This window comes from Mercenaria mercenaria, chromosome 10, assembly GCF_021730395.1.
Source record: "Mercenaria mercenaria strain notata chromosome 10, MADL_Memer_1, whole genome shotgun sequence".
In the NCBI taxonomy this organism is placed as follows: Eukaryota; Metazoa; Mollusca; class Bivalvia; order Venerida; family Veneridae; genus Mercenaria; species Mercenaria mercenaria.
Window position 1 is genome coordinate 45203504 of NC_069370.1, and position 21568 is coordinate 45225071.

General features: G+C 34.5%; 2 protein-coding genes across 7 annotated transcripts in view; one reads left to right on the top strand and one right to left on the bottom strand.

The window, feature by feature from the left end:
- LOC123561737 (uncharacterized) overlaps window positions 1–21568 on the bottom strand; it is a 348910-nt gene that overhangs the window by 36610 nt on the left and 290732 nt on the right. The window lies entirely within an intron of this gene.
- Window positions 3973–14189, top strand: LOC123561731 (uncharacterized). 3 transcript variants are annotated; one of them, XM_045354311.2, is made up of 8 exons: window positions 3973–4238; window positions 4629–4671; window positions 5164–5246; window positions 6573–6971; window positions 7693–7722; window positions 8147–8542; window positions 9507–9536; window positions 10749–14189. In XM_045354311.2, the coding sequence occupies exons 3-8, from the start codon at window positions 5195–5197 to the stop codon at window positions 10919–10921; spliced, it is 1080 nt and encodes a 359-aa protein (XP_045210246.2). In that variant the 5' UTR covers window positions 3973–4238; window positions 4629–4671; window positions 5164–5194; the 3' UTR covers window positions 10922–14189. The 3 variants fall into 3 exon arrangements, with proteins under 3 accessions (XP_045210246.2, XP_053408925.1, XP_053408926.1); XM_053552950.1 differs by lacking the exon at window positions 4629–4671; XM_053552951.1 differs by lacking the exons at window positions 4629–4671; window positions 7693–7722.

Here is a 21568-nt window from a genome sequence, read left to right on the forward strand (position 1 = left end):
TCTATAATTACTGGGGTTTGTACTATCTTTCCCGGGTTTTGGTATTGGGATAACTATAGCTTCTCTCCAGGAATCTGGAAAAATACCAGTTTTCCATGTAATATTATAAATTTTAAGGAGGAGGTCTAATGATTCTTGTGGTAAATGTTTTAAAAGTTGATAATGAATTTGGTCTGGACCAGCTGCAGTATCATGACATTTGTTTAAAGAGTCAAGCAATTTTGTGAGCGAAAAGGGTTTATTATAATCTTCATTATTATTTGGATCAAAATTTAAAGGTTTACTTTCTTTAGTCGATTTAATGTTTTGAAACCTTTGATCATAATTGTTTGATGAAGAGTTGTTCGAAAAAGATTCACCAAGTGTATTGACAATGCCCTCCTTAGTAGATGCAATAGACTGGTCTAATTTTGATAGATGGGAAACATTCGACGTTTTTCCTTTTCCGCTTATTTTACGAATCATTTCCCAGACCTTTTTAACCGATGACCTAGAATTAAGTTTGGAAACGTATGAGTGCCATGATTTTTTCTTCTCTTGTTTTATAGTTCTGCGACCTTTTGCTCTCAGAATCTTAACTGATTGTAGATTGTCTTTTGTCGGCCGTATATTGAACTTTTTAATGGCCGCTTTACGTTTTCTAACAGCGGTCTTACAATCGTCATTATACCAAGGCTTTTTTTTATGTTTACCATTTCTTGAAGTTTTAGGAATGGACTTGTCAGCAATATCGGACAGAAGAACCAAAAAACGATCAATAGGATCATAAAAATTTGTAAAATTCTCCAAAGTCAAATCATTTTTACATAATGTTTGAAACTGCTTCCAGTCAGCTTTATTAAATTTGAAATATGAAGGGTGGTCTGAAGGCAGATTAGATGTATTTGAAATAATAATTGGAAAATGGTCACTGCCATGCTAGTCATCCAGTACTTTCCATTCAAAATCAAGAAAGATGTTCGGTTGACAAATTGTCAAATCAAGCGAAGAAAAGTTACCTGTTGCAGGATGAAGATACGTTTTTGATTTATCATTTTATAAACAGAGGGCAATGTAACTCTTATTGCAACTGACTGAATACTTGTATTTAGAACAATTTGTCTGTGCGGACATGCATTATTAATAATAATAGATGTACCACCAGAAGCTCTGTCAGTTATAGTATTAATGAAGTTATACACTGAATAGTTTTTGAAATCTATTTTGTCCGTTTCTTTTACAAATGTTTCACTAAGGCATATAAGTGTAGGATTATATTTTGATAAGAGAAGGAGAATTTCATTATAATTTGCTGTAAGTCCACGGCAATTCCACTGGATAATTTTACTTGCCATTTACAATGGTAAACAAAAATTGAACGACTGGAAATTTAAAGAAGTATTAGTGTTGCATTGACTCGGGAGGGAACCTTTTGATTTTCCCCTCCTTTGTGCTAGTTAAACAGGACGGAGCAGATAATGGCGGATCGTCATCATCCTACCCCGTCAACCAGTTCATATCAAAAGGGAACCGGTTATGGGTTTGTATGGGATCATTTGATCCCTTTCCAAACCCATCAGTTTTCAAGTCAATTTTTTGTCTGGGTGTTTGACTCACCGCACGTTGATTAGAATTCAAACTAACATTTTGCTTTGACGATTGCGAATTTGCGTAGTTTGGAACATTTTGTACAGCTGGTTGCCTTGGTTTAGCAGCTGCATTTTGAGCTACTGGTTTCTGGACAGGTTGTGCTGCAACATTTAGCTTTTCGGTTTGAACATCTAGGACACGAACAGAATCAGTTTGCGTAGACGCATCAATACATTGAGTTGATTTGTTCCTATATAATTCTATGTTAAACTTTGGACCTCCGAGCGGGGCTTCTTTTAATCCCAGGGGCATAATTTGAACAATCTTGATAGAGAACCACAAGGCAATGCTACATACAAACCTTCAAAGGCCTAGGTCTTGTGGCTTCAGACAAGAAGATGTTTAAATATCTTTTCCTATTTAAGTCTATGTAAAACTATGGACTCCCGGGACAGGGCCTCTTTTTACCCCAGAGGAATAATTTGAACAATCTTGGTAAAAGGCCACTAGGCAATGCTAGATACCAAAAATCAAAAGCTTAGGCCTTGCAGTTTCAGACAGGGAGATTTTTTTCCTATATAAGATAGAAAAAAAGTGATAACTTCACAGGATGCTCAACACGACAAAAACGAAAATGTTGCAGGTTCGGTTGGATTGAGCCTGTTCATGGAAGGTAGTGGAACGCATGCTACCGTCCACGCCCTCTAGCCCCGGGTTGAGCAGAACACAACATTTACACATTTACACATTTAGTACAAAAAGCAATTTAGAGACATCCGCAGATGTTTTCAAACGGCGGTGCACATGGAACCTTCAATGATACACGTGTTGTGGCGTGTAATTCCATCAAAAACGGCGTTTGGTCCCCAGATAAAATAAGTGGTTTGCCCTAAACGAGAAAACAATGGGCAGAACTAAACTAACTGGAATTTAGAAAGGGGATTTGAGGTTATGGAGCCTGCATACAACAGGAACTGTCAAAAGACAAAACTAAAAAGCAGGCTCCATATCCAAGGGGTGATTATACAATACCCAAGGCTATGAAAGCGGGAGTATTGGAACCACTCAGGCCCAGATGGTCATGCTGAGAAACTAAACAGTACCGATAACACGACATAAAAGTCGTGCTGAACGATATGAGAAGATCGAAATATAACAGCTCTGCTTGAATGTACTTTTTTCGGCCGCCACGCGGCACAAACAACGCTGCTGTGATAATAAAATAAGTCTATGTTAAACTTGGGACGCCTGAGGCGGGGTCTCTTTTTCGTCCTAGAGGCATAATTTGATCAATCTTGGTAGAGAACAACAATGCAATGCTACATACCAAACATCAAAGGCCTAGGTCTTGTGGTTTCAGACAAGAAGATATTTTCTCCTTTTTATGTCTATGTAAAACTGGGGACCCCCGGGGCGAGGTCTCTTATCACCCCAGGAGTACAATTTTGGTAGCGAACCAAAAGGCAATGCAACATACCAAATATCAAAGGCCTATGTCTTTTGGTTTCACACAAGTAGATTTTTTTATTTTTTTCCTATATGTCTATGTAAAACTTGGTACCCCCGCGACGGGGCCTCTTTTCACCCCAGTGGCATAAGTTTAACACACTTTATAGAGGACCATTAGTTGATGTCAAATGCCAAATATTGTGGCTCTGCGCTTTGCGGTTTTTGACAAGAAGATTTTCAAAATTTTCCTTATATAAGTCTATGTAAACCATGCGACCCCCAAGGCGGGGCCATATTCAACCCTAGGGGAATAATTTGAATAAACTTGATAGACGACCACTAGATGATACTACATACCAAATATAAAAGCCCTATGACCTGTGGTATTAGAAGATTATTATTTTTTCTTTTTGGTTGCCATGGCAACCAGAGTTCTGTATGGAATTCATTTTTTTAACAGTTTTTAAAGAATACCATCCAAGGAACATCCAAGTGAAGTTTCATCAGAATTGGCCAGGTGGTTAAGGAGGAGATGTTGTTTTAATTAAAGTGTGGACGGACGGACGGACGCCGGACGGACGGACGGACGCTGGACGGTGAGCGATCACAATAGCTCACCCTAAGCCTTTGGCTCAGGTTAGCTAAATAATCATGGGATTACCACGCATGGAAATTTTACCTCTTTGTAGATCGTATACCTTTAGTATCTCAACTTCTACACAGTTTTATATCAAACTACTGTTCCAATAAGGGGAAGAAGCACTGTATTTGTGTTCACTCTTTGAACAAAAGTGTCCACAGCTTATATCAACTGCTATTATTTGGTTCTGTTTTTATAAATCAAGAGCAAAGTGCAATATTTCTTGACTTTGATTTTAGACACAAGGTCCGCACGTGACTATAAGACATATTTATAATCTATTAGTCAGTGTGATACATTGTTGATTTTAAAACACAAGGAAATTATGTCTCTACAAATCAACTGACTCACACATTCTAACAATTGGAAATTAATTTTTCATGATGCTTTGTAGACAATCTAACATGATACAATTAAGAACACAATAAAATATGTAATAATTTACAATCGTTAAAGTTCGAAATGATCTTTTAGCAAATGTTAATTATCTGTTTTTAAGGAGAAATCGTCTAGACAAACGTCAAAACAACATTATATTTAAACAAAGTGAGAAGTTTTTGGAGTTTTGCGTTTATATTTTGTAAGTATGTTTTTAAAGTTACATTTCAGCCATCTTTTATTTCATTATTTTTAACTGCAGTGATATCGCCTGATTGCGATTTTTTATATATTTTAAAGGCTACCTGCATGTTAGTTCTTTAATATATAATCATTGTTCGAATTTTCGGAATCAATTTAGCGTTAGTTAGACTAAGTATTAAAATCGATTAATTATTAGGAACTATGAATTTTCTTCATTCAAAATCAAGTAGTCCTGTTATATCAATAATTTTGGTCAACGGATTCTTTAAAAGTTTGAATTAACTGGTTATTTTGATTTGTGTATTCTCTGATTTGATAGGCTGGGGATAGGTAAATACTAGTATATAGGTATTCTTGAACTTGCGCTTTAATCTGTTTTTTTTTCTAGTAGTCTGATCACGTCAGGATTAGTTTCCTCCCACCCACCCAAAGTATGTGTATCACTTATTTTTTATTTATTAAAAAGTATTATTGTGATTAAACTAAAGCTGAAATTCTTTTATTTGTTGTGTAAGCTTAACCATTGTTATTATTGATACATTAATGGAAAAAGCACTTGTAATATTCACACGCATTACATGAAAGTGGTTCATGTTGCCTGGTGTTAAACTACTGATACATGTGATATTTTGTTCAATTAACTTGTGTTTGCAGCTATGCATTATATTTTACTGAATATTGAACATTATTATGCTGTTCGATATATACAATGTAACAGTACGTCTCGAAATTCTTTTTGAATACAATACTAGTTAATAGGAACGTAATCAATTTAATCTTAATTAAATATTTAAAGCAAAAACAAAAAAATTGAATGAGTGAGTATTTAATCAAAAGTTTTTAATCAAACATACAAAATAAGATTAAACATTATTATATACCTTTGACTAATATATATCAATGAAATACAAACTCGTTCACAGAAGACAACAATATCCAGGACGGAGAAGAATAATGTTGGCGTTTGTTTTTGTTGTATCTTTGCTGGCCGCTGGGAGAACATTAGGTAATTACATTTTGCAAATTAGTTTAAATCTAATAGATTAGTTATAGCCTTAAGTTTTAACATACTTAAATATTTTTTAAGAGAAATGGTGGTGACCAGGTATTGTCCTGCCTTAACAGAGTATTACGCTTGCTGGTCAATGCAAAGAAAGAAACAAATACCAAACTGAAAATGGATAATTATGTAAAACATACATATAGAAATTGAGATTACCAGACTGACAGCATAGATAATTTCAAAATGATACAAATTCACCAATCATTCCCTATCAGTTAAATTATATTCCATTTTAGTATTTGCCTCTATGTCAAGTTAACAAATATTTAGAACTTTCACAATCTGCAACAGCATTGTGGCCCCTTTGAAAAGACATTTTCATTAGGGTATTGGACCCCTAATAGTTATGTTTAAAAATGGTATTTGTTTGGTATATTCTTCAAGTTGATCATGTTTCGCACTGTGTTGCAAATTTAAAACAACTTTTACCGTGCCGTATTTTGTAAATTTTGTATAATTTATGGTATTTCCTCAAGCTCATGTAGAGACAAATTTCAATGTGATGGCCATTTTCTAAATCGTTTGCATAGAATTCGTTACAGCATTAATTTTGATAAAAGAAACATCAGACTATTATTAAACAATTATAAACACAAAATAAACCTGTAAATATTTTTTCTAGGGTGCCTCAAGTAAACAGATTTAATGAGACAGAATTCTAACTCCAACATTGAAAAATTAATTGAAACATGTGGGTCTGTTTGAAATTTGCTCACTTCATTCAAAAATAACCTTGGGGCAGAAGTAAAACCTGCCTGCATTTCTTCCACAATATGTAATCTAAAGAATGAAGGCAAAATAGAGAACTTTTACCGGATGTAACTCAGTATTTTTAAAGCTGTCTAATTCTACCCCTCCTGATTCAGAGGTAAATTAACTTTGAACAGCAAGAAATCGCTCATAAAATGAAATTTTTCCACCTTTGTATAATACATTCATAATAAGTCTTGAAAGAAGTAAAACCTTACTAGAAAAAAAAAATTGAAAAAAATGTTGTCCCAGTGGGGCTTGAACCTACGCCCCCCCCCCCCCCCCCCCCCCCCCCCCCCCCCCCCGTCTGAAAATTGCAGTCAAAGTAGGCATATGGTAGGAATTGAATACTCTTCAAAAAGGAGATATTTTATCACGGGTCCAGTACCTTAAGTACATGTATTGAGCAGCTGATATCAATTGCATTTTATCTACATAGTTAATACTTTCGCATGACTATCAACGCAACATTATATTGAGTTGTAAATGATCTGTTTTTTTTATTATTATTATTTTCAGTTTCCGGGTTGAATTTCACCTTGTCAAAGACGCGCATTATAGTAGGAACTACAGGAAAGCTGTTCATGACATGTCAGATTACAGACAAAGATGTTTTAGTTTTATATAACATACAGATACGGCGAGAAAAAATATCAGGATGGCAGACAATAGCACATATCGCTTCAGAGGCTTCTGAAGTGCCAGTGTTAGATAAAGAAATTGTTGATGACAAGGGTTTTATTGTTGGTGGTATTCTGGATAAAGAAAACCCACTGAACACTCATATAACTTTAGAAATGAATATAGAGAATATGACTTATGATGATGCCAGAGTATATAGATGTGAGATGACATATAAAAGCAACGTGTCTGGAAGCATTTTCTCAATTGAAAAAAATGCCACGCTTATAATTGTTGGTAAGCATAATATTTTTGTTATTATGATGACAGTTATTTATTTCACTTTCAAAAGCAAAGCGTTTGCTACATGTACATCTGAGATCATCAACGCGACTATGTCTTCATTTTCAACAGTAAAATATATTCCGTCGATAAACCGGACGTTTGCTCCCATGATGTATTGACATATCGTCTGTTATATACATCAATATCTTTCATACTTGTAAATAACTGTTATGCTGTTACACGAAAAAATATTTATGCACAAAATGACTTTTCATATAATGAATGATAATCTCTGTAAATAGGCTTATTCGTAGCTATTTATAACAAACCGTTATAGTTAGCTTATACAACAAATGCCAATGATAATTGAAAGCATGCCTTTATCAGAACTCTTTCCTACAAATTTAGCTCATATTCTTCCAGTATCATATAAAAATATGTAAATGTTCAAAATTTCTTATTTAGCGATTGCCGACAACAGCCAATAATGACTGATACTGCTGGAAGCAGTAATATTTTGATTACATTTACATAACTGAACATAAACCAGAATATCGCCCACCATCCGGAACCATAGCTTTGTAGTCCAACCTGTTAACCACTGTTTCACTGATTCCTTTGAATATAAGAAATGTGCGTGTTAGCCTTATTCGAATAGATTGTTATAGAGCAAAGTCTCCTGTATTGCCTCGATTATTCCATACACACATATATTTTCTACTATAACTTTTAGAAGTCGACAATAAAACAGATGGACGAGCAGGTACGATTTCTTGTTTTGTTGGTCAATGCGAAAGAAAACTGAAAAAGGAGATGTAAAATATACACACAAGAGGTATAGAATAAAAAATGCCATTACCAGACTGACAGCATAAAAATAATTACCAGATAATACTATTTTCCCTATCACTCCCTATCAGTTACATTATATATTATTTTGATAAGCATTAAGAAGCAGTTAGTACTAGTACTGGCATAATGTCTAGAATAAACACACCTAAAATTATCACACTCAGTAGCAGCATTATGGACCCATAGAAAAGACATTTCCTTTATCGATAAGTACATGTACTGAGCAGCATTTTATCCGCATACTTTTAGTCAATACTTTCACATGACCTATCTTCAAAGTATCATATTGAGATGTAAGGAAAAACATTCTGTTTGTTGTTGTATTTTTGTTTCAGTTTCTGGGTTGAATTTCACCTTGTCGAAGACGCGTGTAATAGTAGGAACTACAATAGAACTGTTAATGACATGTCAAATTACAGAAGTTGATGTTGTGGTATATCACATGGCGATACGGCGAGAAACAAATTCAGGATGGCAGACAATGGCACATATCGAAGCTGGTGTTACTGAAGTGCCAGCTTTAAATAACGACATTGTTGATGACAAGGGTTTTATTGTTGGTGGTACTCTGGATAAAGAAAACCCACTGAACACTCATATAACTTTAGAAATGAATATAGAGAAAATGACTTATGATGATGCCAGAGTATATAGATTTGAGATGACATATAAAAGCAACGTGTCTGGAAGCATTTTCTCAATTGAAAAAAATGCCACGCTTATAATTGTTGGTAAGTATAATATTTTTTGTTATTATGATGATAGTATTTATTTTCACTTCCAAATAGCAAAGACTTTGGTACATCTAAGACCATCAGCCTGACTGTGTCTACATTTTCAAAATTGGATTTTTCACGATAATTGATATGAAAACCACAAACTGTAGTTTTATCGGACGGCGAATTATTATAGATCTTATTATAGATTCAGATGTTGAAAAATTGATATCCTGTCAATCATTTTTTTCTGATACTCATTGAAAGCAGATCACTTATTTTGGTAGTGAACTACTGTGCAAATGTACTGATGTTATTTTTGTGCGTTTATGCAGGTATAAACCACATTTGGACTCCCAGTAAAACATGTGCACTAGCGAGTTTCACGTGTTTACAATTTGTAGTTCATACTCGTATATACGCACAAAAAATAGCACTTCATTCTTAATTATATGAATTACATTAATATATAACAAGTACCAATTAATTTTGAAATGTATACCTTTGACTTATACACATTAATGCATCTGCTACTGATAGGACTCATTTAGTCTGTTTCATTGATCTGTCTTATCGAATACACGTTAATATGTAGTATCTAACGCGTGGAAGAGTCTAAGGACTCATTCTTCCTATTTCGTACAGTATTACGTAATGTGTAAACTTTCAAGGTTTCTAATTTGGCATGAGACAATAAAAGCCAGTCTTGTCCGGTACTACTGAAAACAGAACCAATTTAAGTAAATTAACCAGAACTGAACAATGATCTGGATATCAGATGCAATCTAGAATTGAAACTGAGCCTCTGACTTTGTAGACCAACCTGTTAAGCACTCTGCCACTCATTATTTTTTCAAATAAGAACTTTGTGCTTAGGTCTTTTCAGATAGATTGATATAGACTTCAGTTTTCTTGATTGCCAATATAACATAACTACGTCACTGTTTTAGGAACATTTGTTTTCTACTATCACTTTCAGGAGCCGATAATAAAACGGAAGAACAAACAGGTACGATTTCTCCATTTGTTTCGTAGTTCTTGTAATGTTTGATAGTACGAAGTACTAGATGTTCTTTTGTTTCTGAATACTTTACTTTAGGTAAGAATTACCAACTGCAGGAAAAGTTGACATAACCATGTGTGCTCTTTGACATATATGCGATAGCTTGAAATGAATGCGGTTTTAAATACTGCATGTTAGTTAGTTCATTTTGTGAGCTAAGTAAACTGAGGCTATTACGATATGGAAAACCATTAATTAAATCTTTATTGCGTTGTTTTCTCTGCGCAAAAGAAACAACAACAACAAAATAAATATAAAAAAACAACAAACAAACAATCCTTTCAAGAGAGAATTCACAATAGATAGTTTGGTAGACTAGCTCCTAGACTATGATATATCTTTTTACATTTCTATTATTTAATGTAGTGAACTGAACCAGTCTATATCCTATGTCCAATATCATAATTTAACACCATCTCTTAAATAGACTGGCTTTTGTCTCTTCAAAATGGAATTAGACAAAAAAAGGGGAGAAATGTAAACTTATACTTATTATCAGTCTAGTGGCTAGTCAGAATAACTTTTAGAATAACTCCTGTGTGTGGTTGAAGCACTGTCTGTACATTTCACAACCTGCTATTGTGTACTGTATCAGGGAGACGCTGTCTAACTACCAAAACAAAACGCATAGTTCAGTACTATCTAAACACCAAACCTGCAAACAAACCGCATGTCGAAACATTAGATGTATATATTTCCTGTCATGCAGTTATGCCTTGTCATTCTACTTGATTTTTGTTTAGGAATAATCAAAGGTTGTTTTTTTTCTATTATTTTGCACTATACTCAATTTGTAACGCTTATTTTAAGAGAGTTTGAGAAATATTTAGATAGATATATTTACTACATTAAAAGCATATGACATCTATATAATTAAAACAGTCAGTCTATATCTATTATCAAACAACTATTATTAAACAAAGTTCATTATTATGATAATTATTTTTGTGTCGTAGAATATTTATTTCCGTATGAACTTTGTACGAACATATAACTTATATCCTTGCGAAATGCTACACGTCTTTGAACCATATATTGATAGTTGTCTCAACACTCCCACCAGTTTCAAGTATTCTCCTTTTGGAATGCGGGCATTTATTAGTACCTGTATCAATTTACAACTGAATTCTGAAGTATCCACAATGTTTATATTGTCAGAGGCCGAAGGAAACAGCGTCATTTGTTCTTTGCAACGGGGCGTTTCTGTCGTTGACGCAAGTGGGATGTTTGTCTTTAATCGGAGGGCAATTTATGAAATGGTTAGACGTTTCTGGCAGGCAGATAGTGCGCATGATCTTCCCTGGTCAGAAAGACAACGTGCAACTAGCTAAGTTGTGAACATGCCATTATTTTGACACGCCTACTTAATAGGTTTAAACTGGCGACATTGACGGGCTACTCGAAAGCGAAAGGACTATGCCTATATTCTTCAAACTAAAAATTAAGCGTTGTCTATTAAAATTACGTCTAATTCCTTAATAAATGTGATATACATATTACACTTAATATATCTTATGTTGACAAGAATTGCACAGTAATAAGACAAGGAAATAGGCATACAGATTCCTTAGTTGCATGCATCTTACTGTTATTTTTTCATGATCTCTCTACGTTTGAACATATGCTTGTTAGTAAGTGTCTGACGCAAAAGATCTCACTACATTTATATCTTATACTATACTTACTGATAAGCAACAAAGACAAATGAATAGTAAATATGTCTCATTTCATAGTCATTAAAGATATCCATTACAGTATTGTTTCGAGCCTTAAATTCTTAAATTTTGCATTTCATATGACATAACTAAACGTCGTTGGTCGCACAGAAAAACAAACAAGCATCCATGCCTAGTTTATCCTAACGACAAATGAAAAAAGAGATTACAGTGTCATATCTTGAACGTCTTATGTTATTTTTTCACAATAGCAGCTCTTTAGGTAGTACATGAATTTTCGTAAGGTTTCAGATGTCGTTAGATGAGAAAAGGCCAATATTTTTCATTTAGCGTTACTAATTCTCGGACATTTAAGACACAACGATGACAATTAATGATTTGTAATCATAAAACAGACTGCACCAATATTATACTACACTGAGCCATCAAAAAAGCGGGGAGAAAGGAGAACACAGGGTCCATATTCATCAACATTTGAAATCTTAGATATAAGAAAAGCAAAAGAATAGCTTTTTGATAGACAATCTTACTGATACAATTTTTATGGGTTGCCTTTAGCTGGGGAAAAACATTCATTGCAAGATTCGTAATCTTAAAATGACAGAGTAAGAAATAAATTTAGCATTTAAACGTTTTTATTGTTTGGTTATAAGAGATCAAATGCCGCCATTTTGCAAGAATTAAATTAGCGATCTAGTCGCGAGAACCTCGAGACCAGTGTCATCCAATAGCGCTACTTCTTCGTAGTAAATCGCCTTTTCTTATAATCAGGACAATCTAGAATAATATAATAAATATAGCATGGGAAGCCGTTGATAATATTTGTGCTTTGTCAGAAGAAATAATACATAATATCTATGCATTGATCCGACTTAATTTGCGCTAATTAGTGTTAATTGGCATTCATCGAGTTTCTGATATTATCAACGCCTGGGGAAATCTATAGGAGTTTCCATGTCAATCCTGATTATCGATTTTCTATAATTAGCCTAATTAACATATGATCATATTTGCGCTTGTTTGAAACGAAAACGAGGCAATTCTGCTGAAAACTCGGCAATTTTCGTAGATCACTAGGTTTGCATTTATAAAACATCTTGATGGCTATGACGCAAACTTAAGTTTACTGACATATTTAAAAGTTATTACAACATGCTGAAAAAGCTATGGGAGGTAAAAACTTGTATTTGTCTATGGCCGGAAATGTTCGGAAACCTTCGGAAGTATACGATTCCGATCTGTCTTTTCCGTGAGAATTCCGTTCCTATTTTTAGCCATGGATTATTGCTTTCAGAAGTTATCGTTCTTTATCAGACACCCAAATATTTCGGGTGTAATATAGGTGGCGCTGCGGTCGGAAAACAGGTTTCCCCAGGCTGTCAATTTGCACGTAGAAAAAAGTTAGAAATTGTCAGACTGGATTCCCAGGCTATAATAAATACAGCGCTGACACGTTTTGATTCTTTCTAAATATCTCTTGACGATTTCTGCCTCTAAATAAAAATCAGTCGCACAAATTCGCTGTAAATGTTATTTATAATTAGATCCAAACGTGTTGTTGTGTTGTGTGTCCTGTTGTTTTCTGGTGTGCATTTATTTCTTTTTGGCAATTCTACCAAAACAAAGGTGCATCCGTGGCCGGCTGGTAAAAGTCTCCGACTTCAATTCACTTGACGCTTACCGATGTAAGTTTGAGCCCCATTCGGGGTGCTGCGTTCTTCATGTGAGGAAGCCTTCCAGCTGGCTTACGGAAGGTCGATGGTTCTACCCAGGCGCCCGCCCGTGTTGCAATAATTCACAGAGGGGCACCTGGGGTCTTCCCCAACTGTTAATGTTTGAATGTCACCATATGACCTATAATTGTACCGGCGCGACGTTAAACTAAAATAAATGTCCATCGTAGTTATCAGAACTCTTTATGAAACGCAAAATTAACAATGCGATTTACGTAAGACGCTTTCCAGATAAAATTCTTGAAATAATAAACGCACTGAATCCGGAAAAAAAGATATTTCCTTAAGATGTCAATGATGATTTGACTTTTCATTGTATGTCTATGGACTTTAGAAATATAACTGAGTGTAGCAGTAAAAATTAATTATCACATGTTTGTCGTTGCGGCAGTGATATAAAGCCGTTAAATAAACTTAATAGTACACTAGTATGGAAAAAGCTTTGACGTTGATGTAGTTTATAGTATAGGAGGCGTTGGTCAATTGTCTTGTTTATAATAATAAAAGAAAGTAGAATGTTATATAAAGAATATTACATTTGTGACTTACCACATTGAATTTATTAAAGTCGTTGAATATAATTGATAAAAGGTTCGGTAGAGACTCGCATTTTAGTATTTTATTCAACTCCTTTGATAAATTCATATGAAAATACACTCATGTAATATCCCCTATAAATTACACGTTGACATCATCGGTGTTAAATAATTCCACGCAATATTTTACTAGTGTAATAACACTTTGACGTTGGCGAATTTCGTTTATCTTACATACGTTAAGAAAGAAGTAATTTCCGGATTTCTAATAAGAAAAAACTAACGAAAGATCTTTACATCTGTGTCTTTATTCAGTTTATCAACATCATTTAATAAAAATGATGAAATGATGAAACGGGCATGGCATTTTAATATTTTATTCAACTCGTTCAGCAAATTCAATATAGTCGTGAATTGCAGTTCTAGAAACACTGTAAATAAACCAGTATAAATCAACAACCGATACATTAAAATGAATAAACAGCGACAGGGGGTACATATTGTTATAATTGATCGAATATATTTGCAGGATTAGTAAATGAACTATACAGCAGCGATCTAGTAGTCACAAATAATCTAGTAGTCCTTCATAACGATATCCTTATCACAAAATAATGGATCATTTAATTTATCAGAATAAAAAAGACAGTAACTGTGTTGCTGTGCTATTTGTAATTATGATGAACATCTGGCATACAGACGGACAGACAGACGGACAGACAGACTGACGGACAGCACAAAATCAATATATCTCCCCCTATATGGGGGGACATAATTAGTTTGTGTGACACAGACAAACCAACAGACTGGAATACCTCCTTTCTGCCTATTTGTAGTAATAATTAAAGAGTTAATAGTAAGTAGCTGCAATTATTTTCCTTTCCACACGCTTCCATGGTGGAGGAAGTAGTAGGTCATCCTCACTTGAGCTACTTGAAGTAGTTACTATTATCTGAAAAGCAAAAGCAAACTTAAAAAGAGCTGACTATGTGCCAGTGTTTGTGAATGGCAATATACAATTAAGTGCCGCTGTTGGATTTCTGACCTCTTATATAAGTCATGTCATTGCAAGAAAGCATCACATTAAACATCAATTTGTACAGACATTAAAAAAGTTTGTCCCATACTGCCTCTCTGTCTGTGCAAAGTGACATCAAATACGGTATTTTCTTGAAATGATGTCACATATAGAATAGGTGGGAATCTCATAGCAGCACTCAAATGAACTACTGTTACCTTACTTCCCTTTTTCACCTTGTGTGTTCATAATACATTTCCCTTGCATAACTGGGAACAGTTCATTACATTTGAATATCAAGGCTTTGAAACATAGTAGCATCACTTGCTTTCCTATTCATAAAACCACAGTCAAAACAATTTTGGTTCATTTCAAATTTGCAATACCTTTAATGTTTAAACATTGTATATCTGTCAGAAGACCTTGGATGTTTTAAACAGTATGATTGCTGACTCAAGAATTACAACAAATTCAATCAGTCTATAGCCATTTCATTAGCTGATCATTTTTTTACTGACCAATCAGCAACACAAATACAAACTAGAGGTTGCTTTTGAAAAAAACGCCTGTCTCCCAAAAAGGCTTCATTTAAATGGAAGGGTGAATTGATACGTACTCATACATAATAATTTGCCAGAGCACAATGAGATGTGTTGGAAGACAGACCAATTAAAATTCCATGTTAAAATTTTGCTGACATAAAATAATCCATATTTGATCTTATGGTGCGAACTTGACCCAACATGACTGAAAGTTGCGTTCTGCAAGTAGTCTCATTATGGTTAACATTTGTGGCAAGTTATTTGCAAATCCTTCCAGGGGTTAGAAAGATACAGAGTGGACACCATTTTATGACGGACAGACGGACGACTGGACCAAAAACAATAAGTCTCCCCAAAATACATAATTAACTAAAACTAGAAGGGTGTTTTTTAAGAGAGAAAAATGCATGTCTCCCCATCATTTAATCTTGAACTGACATGGGTTTTTTTTAAGAATAATTTTTATTATTCCAAAATGACCTTTAAGGGGCCATAACTCCACAACAAATAATCTGAGCGGAACGTGTCGCCGATATGCACAACTTGGCTTAATACAAATCACTCGTGTGAAGTTTTTTTGAAATCCAACCAACAGTTTTGGAGATGAAGAGCGGACAAGAAGAAAACTTTAAGCATAAAAATCAAAGGGTCAAAAATCAGTGAAAAATCATTCAACCGTAAAACACGCAGAATATGCTCAACAAGGCTTGGCACTGATCATTATTTTGAACTTTCAATCAAATCCCGACAATAGTATAGGAGAAGTAGTGCAGACAAATTTTATTCAAAACTTACCTCTAAGGGGCCATAACCCTGCTAAAAAAATCCAAGCGGACCAAGCAGATGACATGCAAAACTAGACTTCATACTCATCATTCCTGTGAAGTTTCATTGAAATCCAACCAGCAGTTTTGGAGATGAAGCTTGGACAAGAATCTCTATGTAGACTGTATGTATAAATATCAAAGGGCCTTAACTCAGTGAAAAATCAATTAACCATAAAACCCTTAGAATATGCCCAACAAGGCTTGGTACTGGTCATTCTTATGAAGTTTCAATCAAATTCATACAATAGTAAAGTCGAAGTGATGTGGACAAATTTTATTCAAAAATAACATTTTTGGGGCCATAACTCTGCCAAAAATAATTTGAGTGGAATGTGCCTATGACATGCATAATTAGGCTTCATGACAATCACTCCTTTGAAGTTTCATTAAAATCCGGCCAGGGGTTTTGGAGAAGAAGCACTGACAAACTAAATACTGATGGACAGATGGACAGACAAACAGACGGCAAAGGCAAAAACAATAGGTCTCCATTATGAAATGGGGAGACATAATTAGAAGTTATAATCAATGAGTCACATGCTCCTTTAAAGGTATGACTAAAATGATAATTTTTTACTACAGTTATTTTTTCTTTTTTTTAAATAATAATTTTTTGTCACAGAAGTAGGCAGCACCTGAGAGTGCTATACCAAGCAGATTTCTACTGTTTCATGACTACTTTTGAATGCCCTGTCCACAATATTTCAGTGTGTGCACTAAAATGGATCAAAACTTAAAGTTCTAGAACTTTAACTAAGCTATTCACTACATGAAGCATACCTTTTTTTTTTTTGGTCAGTAGATACAGTCGTGGTTTTTGTTTTTGGCAGCTTGACAGAAAGTTCTGCATGGTGAACTGTTCATCATAAGCAATACCTTGTGCATTACCCAGGTACATTTCCATGTCTTGGGATCTTCCACGGTCATTCTTTCCATCAGGAAAGAACTGAGAGGACAACTTCTCTATGCACGTAGCATAATCATCCTGAAGATTGTATTCTATAATGATAGTTCCTCCTTGTCTTGACCGAACTTGCTGATATTTTCCAGAAGAAAATGAAAAATTCAACCATCCGCATGATACTTTCACAGCAGTTTTTATTTCTCTGAAAGACAGAAATTTCGAAGTTTACCAAGCATTGAACAAACTAGAACTATCACTTAATGTGATTAATACCCCCCAATACCGCTTAGTCCAAAGGCACATAACTCTGCATTCTGCAATGCCTCAACTGAACTTTGTGTGTTTGTGTAGTTGGGGGTTGGGGAATAATCAAAATAAATTGAGTGAGTGGTAAATCAGATGACCTTGATCTTTAAAAATGACCAGATGGATATAAAAAAGGGGCCATAACTCCGCCAAATATTGGTGGATTGTAACCAAAATCGAACTTGGCCTGTATTTTATGATCATATAACTGTGTACCAAAAATGAGTTGAATCCATTCATCCGTTCAAGAGTTATCGAACGGACATGGACATTTTAATGATTTTTAAGTCAAAAAGGGGCCATAACTACACCAATTTTTAGTGGATTGTAACCAAAATCAATCTGGGCCTTTCTTTTATGATCATATACTTGTGTACCAAAAATGAACTAAATCTACGGACTAACGTGGTGACTCCAGTATACCCACCTAAACTTCGTTTTCAGGGGTATAACAAGAATATAGGTAGAACTGATGGATGTTCCTTGATGGGTTATGCTCCAGTAACTCAACCTGTTTTCAAGGACTTTTCAAGACCTATGTGAATCCCGATTCATGTTGTAGGATGACACAAGCTTAAGGTCAAAAATATCATAACAGTATCATGAAGAGACCTAGACAAAGGACCATGCAAGAGGGATGCAATGGAAAGAGGGGGATGGGGATTATCAAAACACTGGCATATGTCAGACAGAAACAGACAGAATTTTTTTTGATAATCTTACCGTTTCTTCTTTTTTGTGTTCAGTTTTTCAATTACTGTAACATCAGATTTCTCATTTTCACCTGAAAGTATTAAGTACAGTATCTACATAGACTAAAGGGCTTAAAACAAGTGTGTCATGTCAGATTGTAATCCTAACAGTCAATACTAAAGCTGTTTTAACTTTTTGGTGTCAAATTGTTTGAAATCCAGTTCCTTTGATTTTCACAGTATCCAGAATTCTGCATAGAAAGAAATACATTTCTTTTATAAAGGGACCTTAAAATTCAAAGTAATATCTATGCCAAAATCCATACATCTACTGGTTACAGTGGAGATTTCATCTGAAGTAAATGGTTCACGATGAAGGACTTGACACATGCCTTAAAGTGAGTGGTCACAATTGCTTACTTTAGCACTTGTCTACATATGTGCTAAGGTGAGCTAAACAAGAGGGCCATGATGGCCTTAAATTGCTGACCTGAGTACAAATGCCATTAACAAGGTCAACATCACAGTCACAGGGACCCAACTAAAGTACACCACAATAAAGTACACCAGATATGAAATCATACATTGTTGTGTGTCTGACAGTGGGCAAACTCAAGTTATTGAGTAAATATTGTTTTTTTCTATTTTGAGTAACAGTGATTCTATTTTTAGTCGTAATGACTTTGACTCCGATATGAAAAATACAAGTCTCATCAATATCTCATTCCTAATTAGAGTTGTTCACTAGAAAACAGTTTTTCTTTTTTTAGTAACAGTAACCTTGACTCCAGACACTAGGTCTCCATATAAGCTTGCTTTACACCAAGTTTCGCTTTAGAGGTCTTTACTCGCTGCTACAGATGGAGGTCATGATGGTAAACAATGATTCAAAGTTTCAAAGACATATGTGAAATAGTTTATAAACAAATGTGGACTGGTACAAAAAATTTACCAAGATTCAGGATAATTTCTAAGTCAAAAACATAGTTTTACCATTCTCTCAAATGCTGAGGTACTGAAGTTACTTAAAATGGGCATTACCACCCCAGTACTCAACAACAAAGGTCTTGTCACTGATGTTAAAAACTACAGAGGCATTACTTTGCCCCATGATATGAGAACATGATGTTACACAAGTATTCAAAGTTTCAAAGTCATATTTGAAAGAGTTTAGACAAAATATTGACTGGTAAGAAACTTAACCAAGATTCAGGTAAAGTTTGAGTCAAAAATGGCCATCATTTTGCAAAAATCCTTGAGAGAGTTACGTACTCATGATGGTTAACAAGTATTCAAAGTTTTAAAGCCATATGATAAACAGTTTATACAAACTGTGGAGTGGTTCGAAAAACTTAACAAAGGTGTCAACATCAACACCTATGCTGTGGAGAGTAGCATTGTTCTCCCTATTCATCAAATAGTCGAGCTAAAATTATTTTTGGATTACTCTACAAATTGTCATTATTATTTTGTGCATTAGTGCAATAAAATATGAAACATGTCAATAAAAACACAAAATGACCTCATTATAAGTCTCTGTTATTATGAATAAAATATAATTGTATATTACATATTTTACACTACATGTATATATATATATGCTTCTGCAGTTCTATTCTATTACAGTTTGTTTTGCTTAAAACTTTGTTATCAATGATAACTTATCATCATAATAATGCTTTGCTATGAGCAAGCATATACTATTTTTCAACTGCCCAAATGTTTACCTTGTCATTCTTCATCACCAGTTAGAAGTACCAAAGTGCTATTATTCAAGACAGCCTCAAAAAAGGACTTGTCAATCTCTGTTCCATCTTCATTTAAAACAAATCTTACTCTGTCGATGTCAGATAACTCAAATTTGTGACGACCTGCAAGCAGAAGAAGTAACTATTTGGACGTGTGTGGGTTAAAATTTATCAGTCATTTGTACTAATGCACCAAATTAGAAGCAATTCAATGGTACCTACAGGTATAATTTTATTCAAAGATCTATAACAACATTACAGAAATGGAAGGGAAGTGCAAGAAAGTAAATAGGCTGAAACAAATTATTTTATGGGAGGTTTAAAAAAAAATGAAGATTTTTTTTTCTTCTTTGGTAAACAAAATACCACAGCCTATTGAGTAGCTGTAATACTATCATATTGTATTCTTAGGGCTAATGTAACCATCAGTATTTAGATCTGCTGTAAAGGGAGGTAATTCAAAACTTTGAAAACCTAGTAAAAGTACTATAGATGTGTCAATATAATAAACAGATGCATAATTTGATAAAGTTATTAGCAAAAAATATTCCTGTAGAGGCTATTGGTATTCCAAGTGAAAAGTATGAACACTGAAAACTTTTTTCCATGCCTAAATGTGCCTGCATTTATTTCAGCGTGACACTTAGGAGTGGGTTCCATATCCAAAGCATAAAGGCATATTCCTCTGGCTACTTAAAAGATTCTGCACATACTGTGAGTAAATGGAGTAAACAAGAGGGCCAAGATGGCCCTAGGTCGCTCACCTGATAAACATACGATAACAGTGTAAACATGTTTGACATAGTGATTTCATGGAAACAAATATTCTGACCAATTTTCATTAAGATTGGATCAAAAATGTGGTCTCTTAAGTGTAAACAAGCATTTTCTTCAATTTGACCTAGTGACCTAGTTTTTGAGCTAAGATGACCTATATTCGAATCTGACCTAGATTTGATGAAGGCAATCATTCTGACTAAATTTCATCAACCTCAATTAAAAAATACAGCCTCTATCGCATACAAAACTTTTTTCTTTGATTTGACCTAAGACCTAGTTTTTGATTCCCGATGACCCATATTCAAACTTGACCTAGATTTTATCAAGGCAATCATTCTGACCAAAATTCATGAAGATCAATTAAAAAATACAGCCTCTATCGCATACACAAGGTTTTTCTTTGATTTGACCTAGTGACCTAGTTTTTGACCCCAGATGACCCATTTTCAAAACTGGCCTAGATTTCATCAAGGTTATCATTCTGACAAAATTCCATGAAGATCAGTTGAAAAATACAGCCTCTATCGCATACATAAGGGTTTTCTTTGATTTGACCTAGTGACCTACTTTTTAACCCCAGATAAACTATTTTCGAACTCAGCCTAGATTTCATCAAGATAATCATTCTGACCAAAATTCATGAAGATAAAATGAAAAATACAGCCTCTATCGCATACACAATGTTTTTCCTTGATTTGACCTAGTGACCTAGTTTTTGACCCCGGGTGACCCATTTTCGAACTTGGCCTAGATTTCATCAAGATAATCATTCTGACAAAATTTCATGAAGATCAACTGAAAAATACTGCCTCTATCGCATACACAAGGTTTTTCCTTGATTTGACCTAGTGACCTAGTTTTTAACCCCAGATAACCCATTTTCGAACTCGACTTAGATTTCATCAAGGTAATCATTCTGACCAAAATTCATGAAGATAAAATGAAAAATACAGCCTCTATCGCATACACAAGGTTTTTCCTTGATTTGACCTAGTGACCTAGTGACCTAGTTTTTAACCCCAGGTGACCCATTTTCGAACTTGGCCTAGATTTCATCAAGGTAATCATTCTGACAAAATTTCATGAAGATCAATTGAAAAATACAGCCTCTATCACATACACAAGGTTTTTTCTTGATTTGACCTAGTGACCTAGTTTTTGACCCCAGATGACCCATTTTCGAACTCGGCCTAGATTTTATCAAGGTAATCATTCT